Source organism: Cotesia glomerata, linkage group LG4 (assembly GCF_020080835.1).
Source record: "Cotesia glomerata isolate CgM1 linkage group LG4, MPM_Cglom_v2.3, whole genome shotgun sequence".
NCBI classification, from domain to species: domain Eukaryota; kingdom Metazoa; phylum Arthropoda; class Insecta; order Hymenoptera; family Braconidae; genus Cotesia; species Cotesia glomerata.
In genome coordinates, this window is record NC_058161.1 from 6,464,507 (window position 1) to 6,475,461 (window position 10,955).

The following is a 10,955-nucleotide window of genomic DNA, read 5'->3' on the forward strand; positions in this document are numbered from 1 at the left end:
ATTAAGTACAGGTGATTGCCTACGTATTTTGACTTAATCTAAGTATTTTAATCGAATTAATTCAACTATTCTTTGGTACATGTAGCAATTAAAATCTAAAGAGAGCGTTAACTGGGTATGCACGACGTAAGCCACATACTTTTTCTTTATCAATATACATCGCGTCTATCTTTAATGCTAGATCATGCTCCAATGAATTTCTTGTTCGTAGTAATCGTTGGTGTTGACATTCTATTTCCTTTAACATTCTGTGCATTTTGTCGACTTCTCGATTTACATTTTCAATTTCTTTTTGCAAGCTGTAATAGATTTTTTATATTATATACAAATATTTTATATTTTAATTAAGTAATTCAATTTACAAACCTAACGTGAGCATAATCACGACATAACTCCAATTCTGGTCTATGCATTCGTGCTTCTAAACGAGTATGAGCTACTTTCAGAGCATAACTCTTGTCAGCAATTGCTTTTCGGAGTACTTCCATATTTTTTTCAACATCAAATATTTCTTGTTGAACCTGAATAATTATTTATTGCGTTATGTTATTAATTATTATCATATGAAAAATTACAATTAGTCATAAAATACTTTGTGGAGATGTTGTTGTAGTTGGCTTTTAGCTTCCAGCATTTCAGAGCTACGACGAGCCAAGGCGTTATTGGAGTAAGTCCATGATTCCCACATTTCTCTGGATACACGATTGACTAATGATTCTGCCTCAGCACGCAATTGGACTGATTTAGCTCGTTCAGTTTGTGACTTTTGAACTATCCTATTAGCTGCATCTGCCCAAGTTTCTTGTTCTGAAACGCTAAAAAATTTTTTAGTTAATAGTCTTGATTTTTATACGATAATTTTTATAAAATTTCATTTACCATGGGTCATATTTTTCAATACCCGAATAATATTGTATACCATGACTGTAATTATTTAATTGATGGCAAAGTGTATCAATTCCTAATGCGCTCTCTTTATTTTTCATATCTAGTTGTAACTGATTCTGAGAAGCTCGACAGTTTCGTAACTTAACAAAAAAAACATTCATAATATTTTTTATTACAATATATTAGCCTATAATTTTATTTTTTTAATACTCACCTGATCTTTGACTCTATCAAGACACGCTTCTAATTTTTTTTGACTTGATCGAAGATTTGATAATTCAGAAAGAAGACATTTTTCTGAATCATCGTGTACAAGTTCAGTTCCTAAAATAAAAAAAGCAAGAGAATTAAAAAAAAATTTTCATAATTTATATTCCTAGCTAATTATGCCGTTACAAGCCTTTTCTAGCTTCACGATGATAAAGACACTCTTCAGCAATGTGTAGTGGTCCTTCGATATCCTGAACAGCTTTTTCTAACACAGCCCGACAATCTTGAAGTCTTTCGCACTCTTGAATAAGTCTTTCTGATTCAGATGCTACTTCATTTCTCCAAAAAGTAACGTCAGTAATTCGTTCGCCTAATCTGCGATCGGAATCATGTTGGAAGTTTTGAATTTTTTCTTCTGCAGCTCTAAAAAAATTTATTAATAAATAACAGTATTAAAATGTAAATAAATTATTTATTTGTCGTACAAAATATGACAAACTATTCATCAATCAATTGATTAATTAATTACGATAATTAAAACAGCTTAATGTAAACTAAATAAATAATTACCGCATAATTTTTACAGCGTCATTTCTTATGCGCTCCGAGTAGTAAGTATTAGCATCAGCTTCATTATAATACTTTATTTGTTTTTGAAACCACTCATTTGGAGTATAACGAGTATGAAGAGCTGATTGTGATGCATGAACAGGATTTCGTCGAAATCCAGTCACGAGATTTGGAAATTTTAATGGTTCAGTAGACATTTCAGTTACTGGATCCACTGCATAATTCGACACACACTTTGTCGATCTATATAAAAAATAATTATATTGAAGTTAGCAATCATTTGACCATTTTTTAATTTTTTTAATAAATAAATTTGCTCCGAAAAATTATTTCTAAAAAATTGCATTTTTTATTTTTTTAATTTTCTAAATGTCAATTTATTTTGTCATTTTCTCTGACATAATTTATTTGTTAAAAAATTATTAAAATTATAAAATATCTGCTAAATTAATTTTCATAAAAAATAAAAAAATTTTTAATTTATTTTTTCTTAAAGTTCATTAAAAAATATATTTTTATTTAAATAACACTCTAATTAGCAGAAATTTGACCATTTTTTTATTTTTCTTTAAAAATAAATTAAGTCTAGAAATGATATTTATAATTTTTTAGAGCTTCTAAAGATAGAATTTTTTAAATAAATTTTTCTTGCTAAAATTTATTTGTTAAAAAAATTCTAAAAATTGTCAGATGTCTCTCAATTTATGACATTCAAGTTAGCAGTCACTAGAAAATTTTTTAATTTTTTTTTAACAAAAAAGTTTATTCTAAAAAATTATTTTGAAAAAATTGCATTATTAATTTTTTAAAATTTCTACATGTCAATTTTTTTTATAATTTTTTTTTTGCCATAATTTATTTGTTAAATAAAATTCTAAAAATTATTAAATATCTGCTAAATTTATTTTCATTCTCAATTTCAGTATAATTTATTTAATTAAAATAATGTAAAACTATAAGCTAGCAAAAAATAAAAAAATAATCAAACGTTAAACTTACAATGGAACCAACTGAACATTTTCATATCCAATATTCGGGCGCCAAGGCATTAGCGAATGAACTCTCTTGCAATCACTTCCACGAACTGGAATAGCAGGCTCCAAACAAGCCATTGATGATCCAACAGTAGCCCAAGGTTGAATTAGCTATCAAAAAAATTTTAAATCAGCAATAACTAAATTAATAACAAACAATAAGTAAAACAAATCAAAAGTTTTAATTATATTTTCTATCAGTAATTCCAATATGGCTGATATACCAACAAATGCTCCAGAACGTACGTACTTAATGACAAGTATAAGTAGAAATAAATAAATATAATTAAAAATTACCTAACATATCTTTTAAAATAAAAAAATTTTAACTCATATTAATAATAAAAAACATAATTATAATAATATTAAGGAATTGTTTTTAAATTAAACGTAATTGATAGGTTACGTCAGCTACATGACAGTTGATTAAAATTTTAATTTTTTTTCTTTACAGACTGTCCTGGAACAGAAAGTAATGATGCAGGAAAGGTATCAGCATGTGCTGGTTGTCCAAACCAAAATATTTGTGCGTCAGGTGCAACAAAGCAACCTGATCCAGGAATCGAATTAGTAAAAAAGAGGCTCGCTGATGTGAAAAATAAAATTTTAGTATTATCAGGCAAGGGTGGTGTTGGTAAAAGCACAATGACTTGTTTAATAGCACGTGCTTTAGCTGCAGACAGTGCAGATAGAAATGTAAGTAAAGAAACTTTTTTATTTATTAAGTAAGCAAGTGTAAAAATTTTCTATTAGAGTTATTGTGGAAAATAACAAAATACTTACTTTCTTGCCTAAACCTAGAACATCAATCTGGTTTTCAATGTACATCGTTCCATGTCAAGGACTAAAAACATTGTACAAGCATTGATCCTATAAGCTCCGAAAATTCACCATCTATCTATAGCGATTCGCTATTTGTGTCGTATCAGCTTGTACCAGCTTCTTATTGATTACTAATGCATACTCGCGATTCAATGTTTTATGTTATTGCTCTTGGATTTTGTCTTTAAACTCCTGAACCTATGAATGCAAAAATGATATTATTGCCATTATTTATTTTATTGATAATTGTAATTAATTTGCTTTCAGGTTGGTGTATTGGATATCGACATTTGTGGCCCGTCACAACCAAGAGTCTTGGGAGTTGTTGGAGAACAAATACACCAAAGTGGTTCTGGCTGGTCTCCAGTTGTATGTCTTTTTTTTCTATTTATTTATTTACATAAATTGAAGATATGAGAAGAAGGTGTTCTGCAATTTTTTTAATGTTATTATTATTTTTTTTTACTTACACAAGTATATATTTTGTATACGATATTTTGGCAGAGTATAATTTCTAATACTACAAATTTATTAACCCTCGGAGTACACTGAGGATCATTTTGACTCCAGAATTTTTTTTATCCTAAAATATTTCTCGAAAATAAGTTCATTTTTGATTAATTTTTTCAACATTAAAAACTATTTAATTTAGAATAATAATTATTGTATTCATCAGAACATTGTTTTACCTACCAAAAATTTAATAACCTGAATTCCGATAAAATGCATAGTTTCTAAGATATAATTCTTCGAAAGTCAAGTAGGATCAATTTAACCTCGTGTCTACTTTCAAGTTCTGTTTGGAGGTGTATACTCCGAGGGTTAAAATTTTAATTGCACTTCATAACATCTTCTTGCACTCTTAGATTATTTTTTAATAAAAATTTATTCAATATTTTATTTTTGCAGTATGTAGAAGATAATTTGTCACTTATGTCAATAGCCTTTTTATTAAATAGTCCTAGTGATGCTGTTATTTGGCGAGGACCTAAAAAAAATGGTAAAATATATTTTTTATAATTTATAAATATTAAACTTCTGATACCTTAAATTTTTTTCATATTTGAATTTTATATATACTTTTTACAGGAATGATTAGACAATTTTTATCAGAAGTTGATTGGGGTAATTTGGATTACCTAATCTTAGATACACCACCGGGTACATCTGATGAACATTTATCGGCAACTACATACTTGAAAAATACAGGAATAACGGGAGCAATTATTGTTACTACTCCTCAAGAAGTAGCTTTGCTTGATGTCAGAAAAGAAATAGATTTTTGTAAGAAAGTTAAAATTCCTATTCTGGGTACTGTTGAGAATATGAGTATTTTTGTTTGTCCAAAATGCAAAGTAAGTGTCATTTTTAAATTCTCGATAAAGGTATATTTTATTTTAACTAATTAAGTAATTACTAATTTATTTATTTATTTATTAGAATAGCGCTGAAATATTCCCAGCATTGACTGGAGGTGCCCGAAATATGGCTGAGGAAATGAATGTTGAATTTTTAGGCTCTATTCCCTTGGATCCACTGCTAGCACGCTGTTCTGATGAAGGTAAAAACATTTTTACTGAAATGCCCGAATCACCAACAATTGCTGCGCTCAAAAAAATTGTTACTCGTAAGTCAAACTTATTTTTAAATCGTTGAAATATTGAGTAGATAAATATAAAATTAATTTATTTAACAGGGATCATTGACAAGTGCGAAAACAGTGAAATGAAAACAGCAGAAGCTGAATAATAATAATACAATAAAAAATTCCAAACTTTATAAATTTATTATCATAAGTATATTAATAATGCATTACAAAAAGTGTTATTTATATTTTAATCATGTGTTATTATTAAAATAGAAAATTTTTTCACACATAAGTTCCATTTTTATTTTCAGTTCGGTAATTCAATTACCAATATGATGCACAGTGGAAAAAATGATACGATAAAGTCATAAAATTATAGTTCATGATGATATTTACCGTAAAATGTCACGTACAATAATCATGATCTGACTCATTAAAAATATATCGATAAATTACACTTTCAGCCTCTTGCTCAACACTATAAGATGATTTGTCAGTGTCGATACTGTTAGTAGCGACATATCTAAATATTTTGTTCATATTTTCTTGTTCATTATCATTAATCGACATTGTCGATTTATCTTCATCTGGAATATAAGCTTCATATCTAAATATTTCAGTCTTTTCATTGTCATTTTCTAGCTGTTCGCACTTTACCGTAACCGGTGCAATAAAATTTGGATTGTTTAATTCTGACATTTCATCCATCTGCAAAAGAATTATATAATGAATATTTACACTAGTAATTTAACCATTAAAACAGATAAAAAAGAATATTTACCAGGCTTTTGTCATTTGGATTTAATTTTTTTATTATCATGAGTAATTTTAAGTGATTATCGTTTAACTGCTTATTTTTTTTCTTCACTATTTGGATTTGTTTTTGAAGTTCCGAAATACGGTTTCTAGCTTGTTGAAAATAAAACCTTGCATTTTGCGGTGAATCCATATCTTCTATACTAAAATCACCTTCAAAGTATCTGCGTCTACGAGTTGAATTCTCACAATTTTTCAAATTCATTTCAGATATCATTACAGTATTAGAATTTAATGCATCTGCGTGTCTTGAATCATTTTCTAATAATTCATCAGATTTTATAACTGGCGACGGATTATCTGAATGTATTCTTTAAAAAATAAAAAATTTATAACTACTTAAATATATTTTCAATTATGATAATGGTAAAGAAAAAAATACAACAATTAAATAATAAATTGCATACTTACTCATTCTCATTACATTCGCTTGTTTGTTTACCCACAGGAACAATATTTGGTTGTCTGCGTACAGAAATAATATTTGGCGAAGTAAATTTTTTTCTTGTTTTAATAACTTTGTTATCATTATTGTCATTATCACCTATAAACAGTGTTGGTATAGCATCGGATCGTAATGATCTACCTCGACCAAAATGCCTTGGAATAAACGATTCATCAGTAAAATGACGGGAACAAATTCGAGAAATAGATGAAAATTTTAAATTATTTATTGCTAGAATTGAAAACCATTGTTCCTTCATTTTTTCATCCTTTGGGAGTCTGAAAATATAAATGTATGAATGTAGAAACTCAGGTTACTCAAAAAAATTCATACAAATTAATCTAATAATTAAAATAATTATTATTATTGAATTTTAAACAAAGAGAATATTAAAAATAAAAATAAAACTTACTGATAAAATGATAATGGACTTTCTTTTTTATATCTTGCTCTGCAGCTGGTTACAATACATCGGAAACCCATTTTTTAAATAAATTTATTTATAATATAACCAATAGTTTAAATAAATTATTGAAATATCTGAAGAATATTGATAATTTAAATAATTTAATGATTGTTCACTCTAAAAGTAATTTAAATAGTTGATAACAATGATAGTTTGTAAAGAACTGTCATGTGATAAAGTAATAATATACAGGTTGGGTTAAACTAGTATTGTTATTGTATGTGAGAAGCTTTTTTAAGTCTTCGGGAATTTCCGTATTTTCCGAATGAATGATATACTAGTAATATAATGTGTGATTTGTAAAAAATTAAATAAAAATAAAAGGATGTTTTAATTTAGGTATGATGTACATTGAATTTGAATTTAAAATTCTTGGGTTAAAAATTTTTGAATACTAAATGTACTTTAAATAAAAATTCCGCACCGAGAATACTCGAAGACAGTTTATAACTTCAAAAGCACTATAGCATGGAGAATCATATGATTTTGTTGACACGATGGGATTTTATCGTGGACTAAAAACATGGCGTCAGTGATAAAAGGTGTGAGATAAAATTAATTTAACTTGAAAATAAAGTAATTAAATAATTAATTAATATTTTTTTCATCATATTTAAGTAATGAAAAAAATAATTAATTTATTTGTTAAATAGTTTATGTCATTAAGAATAATTTTAATTAATTACACTTGTGAATACTTGTGTAGACATTGGTGAAATTTGGAGCAGACTATTTGATCACCGCCCGTTTTTACAAGGTGAATTATCGTATTTTGTACGAGAATTTGAGGTAATTCATTACATACTTTATTTTTATTTATTTAACAAAGATGGCATTCAAAATTAAATTGTTTTTTTAGGAAAAACGTGGTGATAGGGAAGTTGAACGATTATTTAAAATTTTGGAGTACTCTACAGAACTTGAACAAAATCAAATTGATCGGGCGGAACAACTTGGAGATTGTCATCTGCCAAGTTTAAAAGCTAATGCCGACGTTGCACTGACTATGTGTGAAAGGATAATACAAAGAGAAAATAAATTTAATACTGTGAGTATTTTTTTAGATGATACTGAAGTTAGCTGAGCTGCCAATTTACAAAAATTTTTTTAACAAATTAATTCTAATAAAAAAATGCTTTAAAATATTTCTACAAATATTTTTTTTTTTTAATGTTCACATGTAGAATTTAATGATATTGAAGTTAGCTGACAGGTGTCAATTTTTTAAATTATTATAACAAATCAATTACAATCAAAAAATGCTTTAAAATGACATTAAAGTTAGCTGTCATTTGACCAGTTTCTTATTTTATTTAAAATTTAAATTAATTTTAAAAAATTGCATTTTTAATTTTTTTAAATTTCTACATGCCTATTTTTTTTATTATTTTATTGCCATAATTTATTTGTTAACAAAAGTTCTAAAAGTGATTAAATATGCTAAATTAATTTTCATTGCTTTAAAAAATTTCCACTTGAAATTTTTTTTAATTTTCACATGCGAAATTTTTTTGTTGAATTTTTTTCATAATAATTTCACTGTCATAAATTTCTAAAAAAATTTATAGTACATGTCAACTTCAGAGTATAGAATTTTTTTTTTTTTTTTTTTTAATAATTTTATTGCTATAAAATTAAAAAAAAAACTTTTTAATGTCAGACAACTTCAGTGTCCTTTAGTACTTTTGAACCTGTTTAGTTCTAGATAATCAGATTCAATGTACTGTGGTTAATTGTTTATTTATTATCCGACAATTTTTCTCATGTTTATCACAGGATAGCAAAATAGCTGAAAATAGAGAACTACGAAAAGAAGAATGGAAAAAATTTATCAATGATATGAGTGATAAGTGTCGTAAAGTTGACGCAACATTTAACGAAAAAGAAGAAGAGTTAAAAAAATTTTACGTTGACTTAGAAAAAAAACTTCATATCAATCCTTAACTATTTTTTACTTTAAATTCATAATTTCAAGTATTTTACCTAAATATTTTATTTTCACGAATATTAAATATTTGGTTATCTAAAAATTTTTTTTTATTTTTTCTTTTTGTTAGTTATTTTTATTAATTTAATATGCCAGTAGAACAAATAGAAGATCCATTCATAAAGGTAAAAGCAACGCCGTCATTAATCAAGTTTGTAAAAAAAAATGTAAATAACAAAGACGCTCCTGAAAGTATACGGTCGTTGAAAAAGTCATCAAACAAGTCAGACTGTTTATTAAAAGTAGATGCTATTAAGTGGTTAAATAATTATTTGATAGAGTACAGAAAAACATCAGATAGTAAAGTTTATTTACATGAATTATTGGATGGTACAAATATTGATTTGCCTAAACCTAAAGTGACACCCAGAAATCCAATATTAGAAGCAAGAATTAAAAAATTGACGGCCCAACAAAGTAATCGTGAATATCAAGCTATGACTAAGGAAGTTGATCCAGTTAAAAAAAGATTTCCAGAAGACACCATTGCATTTCAAAGTAAGAAAATTATATAAATATTAAATAGTTATAGAAGTAAAAAAAATTATTAGTTAATTACACTTATTTTCTCTTATTTACAGTAAAAGAAATAAATAGACAACTTATTGCTATTTTGCAATTTATAACAACTGTGGCTTCGGCGTTTGCATTTGGTTTTTGGGGAATCGAACTAATTCTTGGTAATCTTGATTTTGGATTCCGTTTGTTACTTGGAATAATATGTGGTCTTATTGTTGCGTTAGCAGATATTTATTTTCTTGCTAAAAAATTGAATGAAGATTATATTGAAGTAACAAGACCAATGCCAATTTATACAAAATTACATAAAGATTAATAACTTCCTGAACAAATTTATACAATTGAAGTTTTTTTTAACTCTGTTATACGATACAAAATATTCCATGATTTATTCGGCAACATTCTAAATGAATATAACTAAAAAAAAAAAGTAAACACTAATTTTGTTCATAAATAATAGAATTAAAAATGAATACCAATGAATGTTTATCATAAATAAAAAAATGATATGAAAATTAAAAACTAATAATTTATTTCAGTCATCATGTTCACTTTCACTACTAGATCCACTCATTTTCGAATTGTTTTTACCATTTGATATAGATTTATTATCCTCACTACTATGGTCATCATCATCATCTTCTTCATTATCATCATCTTCATCATCGTCTTTTTTTGAATCACTGTCCGAGGCTGAGTCCGAATCCGACTGACTGTCACTATCAGAATCGGAACTACCAGATGAACTACTTTGTGCAGCAGCCTCTTTAGCAGCCATCAGTTCTTTGAATTGTCTTACTGTTATTTTGCGAGGCATTATTTCTTTAAGAAATTCTAAAGTCTCATTAGTTTGTGCCACTTCTGCTAGATGTTTATAGTCTAATGCGTTTTTTTGATTCGCTTTGGTGTAAGCTTCTGTTGCCAAATAGTGGATAAACATTTCCTGATAAAATAAATAAAATATTTAATAATATATATTAATTAATTAATTAAAAAATTTTTTTAAATAATTACCGTAGCTTTAGTAACTAAAAATAAACCATCCTGCCCAATAGATTCGACATCCGGTGAACTTTTCATTATTGTACGAACTCTTGCTAATGGTAATCGAAGTTCTCGTATTTTTTGCGGCGTTTGATTCGCTGCCATTTTATCAAATTCTGATTGTTTAATAATTAGTAATAAAATCTGGAAAAATATAAATATATTATTTTCAAAATAAATTACTGTTAACTATTTTAAATAATTTTGTTTACTTACAAATTAAAATGATTACATGAAACCAACAAAATTAAAATACTTCGATTTTGATTATAAAATAAGTTTGGATTTAATATTATTTTAAATAAATAAATATAATATTTAAATAAAATAAAATAAATGATATAAAGCGTGAAAGAAATTATTGAAAAGTTTACTTATTCGGTTGTTTACATTGAATGACGGTTATGTTATACTCGCGAGGCTTACATCGATATCTCGAACTCTCGCACATGCGCACTTGTCACAAGTTTTAAGATGGCGCCTACTGTTTCAGACGGACTAGATGCCAAGCAGACTTTCGGAAAAGTGCATATGAAATTATAGAATAATTATTTAAAAAAAGGTTT

General features: G+C 26.7%; 5 protein-coding genes across 7 annotated transcripts; 2 read left to right on the forward strand and 3 right to left on the reverse strand.

Moving 5' to 3' along the window:
- Positions 1-80: 80 nt before the first annotated feature.
- Positions 81-3,584, reverse strand: LOC123263893 (tektin-3-like). The gene is made up of 9 exons (XM_044726937.1): positions 3,486-3,584; positions 2,668-2,813; positions 1,669-1,911; positions 1,289-1,521; positions 1,103-1,212; positions 880-1,028; positions 593-815; positions 367-521; positions 81-299 (listed from the first exon to the last, which is right to left on the reverse strand). The coding sequence occupies exons 1-9, from the start codon at positions 3,528-3,530 to the stop codon at positions 89-91; spliced, it is 1,515 nt and encodes a 504-aa protein (XP_044582872.1). The 5' UTR covers positions 3,531-3,584; the 3' UTR covers positions 81-88.
- On the forward strand, positions 2,785-5,399 carry LOC123263895 (cytosolic Fe-S cluster assembly factor NUBP1 homolog). The gene is made up of 7 exons (XM_044726941.1): positions 2,785-2,944; positions 3,157-3,398; positions 3,792-3,893; positions 4,434-4,524; positions 4,614-4,879; positions 4,965-5,151; positions 5,221-5,399. The coding sequence occupies exons 1-7, from the start codon at positions 2,914-2,916 to the stop codon at positions 5,271-5,273; spliced, it is 972 nt and encodes a 323-aa protein (XP_044582876.1). The 5' UTR covers positions 2,785-2,913; the 3' UTR covers positions 5,274-5,399.
- LOC123263894 (THAP domain-containing protein 1-like) lies at positions 5,292-7,091 on the reverse strand. Of its 2 annotated transcripts, none has more exons than XM_044726940.1 (4): positions 6,786-7,091; positions 6,340-6,651; positions 5,894-6,098; positions 5,292-5,820 (listed from the first exon to the last, which is right to left on the reverse strand). In XM_044726940.1, the coding sequence occupies exons 1-4, from the start codon at positions 6,854-6,856 to the stop codon at positions 5,518-5,520; spliced, it is 891 nt and encodes a 296-aa protein (XP_044582875.1). In that variant the 5' UTR covers positions 6,857-7,091; the 3' UTR covers positions 5,292-5,517. The 2 variants fall into 2 exon arrangements, with proteins under 2 accessions (XP_044582875.1, XP_044582874.1); XM_044726939.1 differs by having other exon boundaries at positions 5,894-6,239; positions 6,786-7,085.
- Positions 7,092-7,233: 142 nt separating this feature from the next.
- On the forward strand, positions 7,234-9,681 carry LOC123263897 (biogenesis of lysosome-related organelles complex 1 subunit 5-like). Of its 2 annotated transcripts, XM_044726944.1 has the most exons (4): positions 7,234-7,381; positions 7,546-7,628; positions 7,699-7,887; positions 8,616-9,117. In XM_044726944.1, the coding sequence occupies exons 1-4, from the start codon at positions 7,363-7,365 to the stop codon at positions 8,781-8,783; spliced, it is 459 nt and encodes a 152-aa protein (XP_044582879.1). In that variant the 5' UTR covers positions 7,234-7,362; the 3' UTR covers positions 8,784-9,117. The 2 variants fall into 2 exon arrangements, with proteins under 2 accessions (XP_044582879.1, XP_044582878.1); XM_044726943.1 differs by lacking the exons at positions 7,234-7,381; positions 7,546-7,628 and adding an exon at positions 9,408-9,681 and having other exon boundaries at positions 7,750-7,887; positions 8,616-9,324.
- Positions 9,682-9,761: 80 nt separating this feature from the next.
- On the reverse strand, positions 9,762-10,674 carry LOC123263898 (chromatin accessibility complex 16kD protein). The gene is made up of 3 exons (XM_044726945.1): positions 10,606-10,674; positions 10,360-10,533; positions 9,762-10,288 (listed from the first exon to the last, which is right to left on the reverse strand). Exons 2-3 carry the CDS (start codon positions 10,492-10,494, stop codon positions 9,881-9,883), a joined length of 543 nt encoding a protein of 180 aa, XP_044582880.1. The 5' UTR covers positions 10,495-10,533; positions 10,606-10,674; the 3' UTR covers positions 9,762-9,880.
- Between the last annotated feature and the right edge of the window lie 281 nt (positions 10,675-10,955).

Coding starts and splice junctions, on each gene's coding strand:
- LOC123263895 (XM_044726941.1), top strand. CDS start 2,914: ATGGCTGATATACCAACAAATGCTCCAGAAC. Junction 2,945..3,156: donor ACCAACAAATGCTCCAGAAC/GTACGTACTTAA, acceptor TTTTCTTTACAG/ACTGTCCTGGAACAGAAAGT. Junction 3,399..3,791: donor CAGACAGTGCAGATAGAAAT/GTAAGTAAAGAA, acceptor ATTTGCTTTCAG/GTTGGTGTATTGGATATCGA.
- LOC123263893 (XM_044726937.1), bottom strand. CDS start 3,530: ATGTACATTGAAAACCAGATTGATGTTCTAGGTTTAGGCAAGAAA. Junction 1,029..1,102: donor TTGATAGAGTCAAAGATCAG/GTGAGTATTAAA, acceptor TTTTTTGTTAAG/TTACGAAACTGTCGAGCTTC. Junction 300..366: donor CGTGATTATGCTCACGTTAG/GTTTGTAAATTG, acceptor AATCTATTACAG/CTTGCAAAAAGAAATTGAAA.
- LOC123263894 (XM_044726939.1), bottom strand. CDS start 6,856: ATGGGTTTCCGATGTATTGTAACCAGCTGCAGAGCAAGATATAAAAAA. Junction 6,652..6,785: donor AGTCCATTATCATTTTATCA/GTAAGTTTTATT, acceptor TTATATTTTCAG/ACTCCCAAAGGATGAAAAAA. Junction 6,240..6,339: donor AGCGAATGTAATGAGAATGA/GTAAGTATGCAA, acceptor TATTTTTTAAAG/AATACATTCAGATAATCCGT.
- LOC123263897 (XM_044726943.1), top strand. CDS start 8,916: ATGCCAGTAGAACAAATAGAAGATCCATTCATAAAGGTAAAAGCAACG. Junction 9,325..9,407: donor AGACACCATTGCATTTCAAA/GTAAGAAAATTA, acceptor TCTTATTTACAG/TAAAAGAAATAAATAGACAA.
- LOC123263898 (XM_044726945.1), bottom strand. CDS start 10,494: ATGGCAGCGAATCAAACGCCGCAAAAAATACGAGAACTTCGATTACCA. Junction 10,289..10,359: donor TTTTAGTTACTAAAGCTACG/GTAATTATTTAA, acceptor TTATTTTATCAG/GAAATGTTTATCCACTATTT.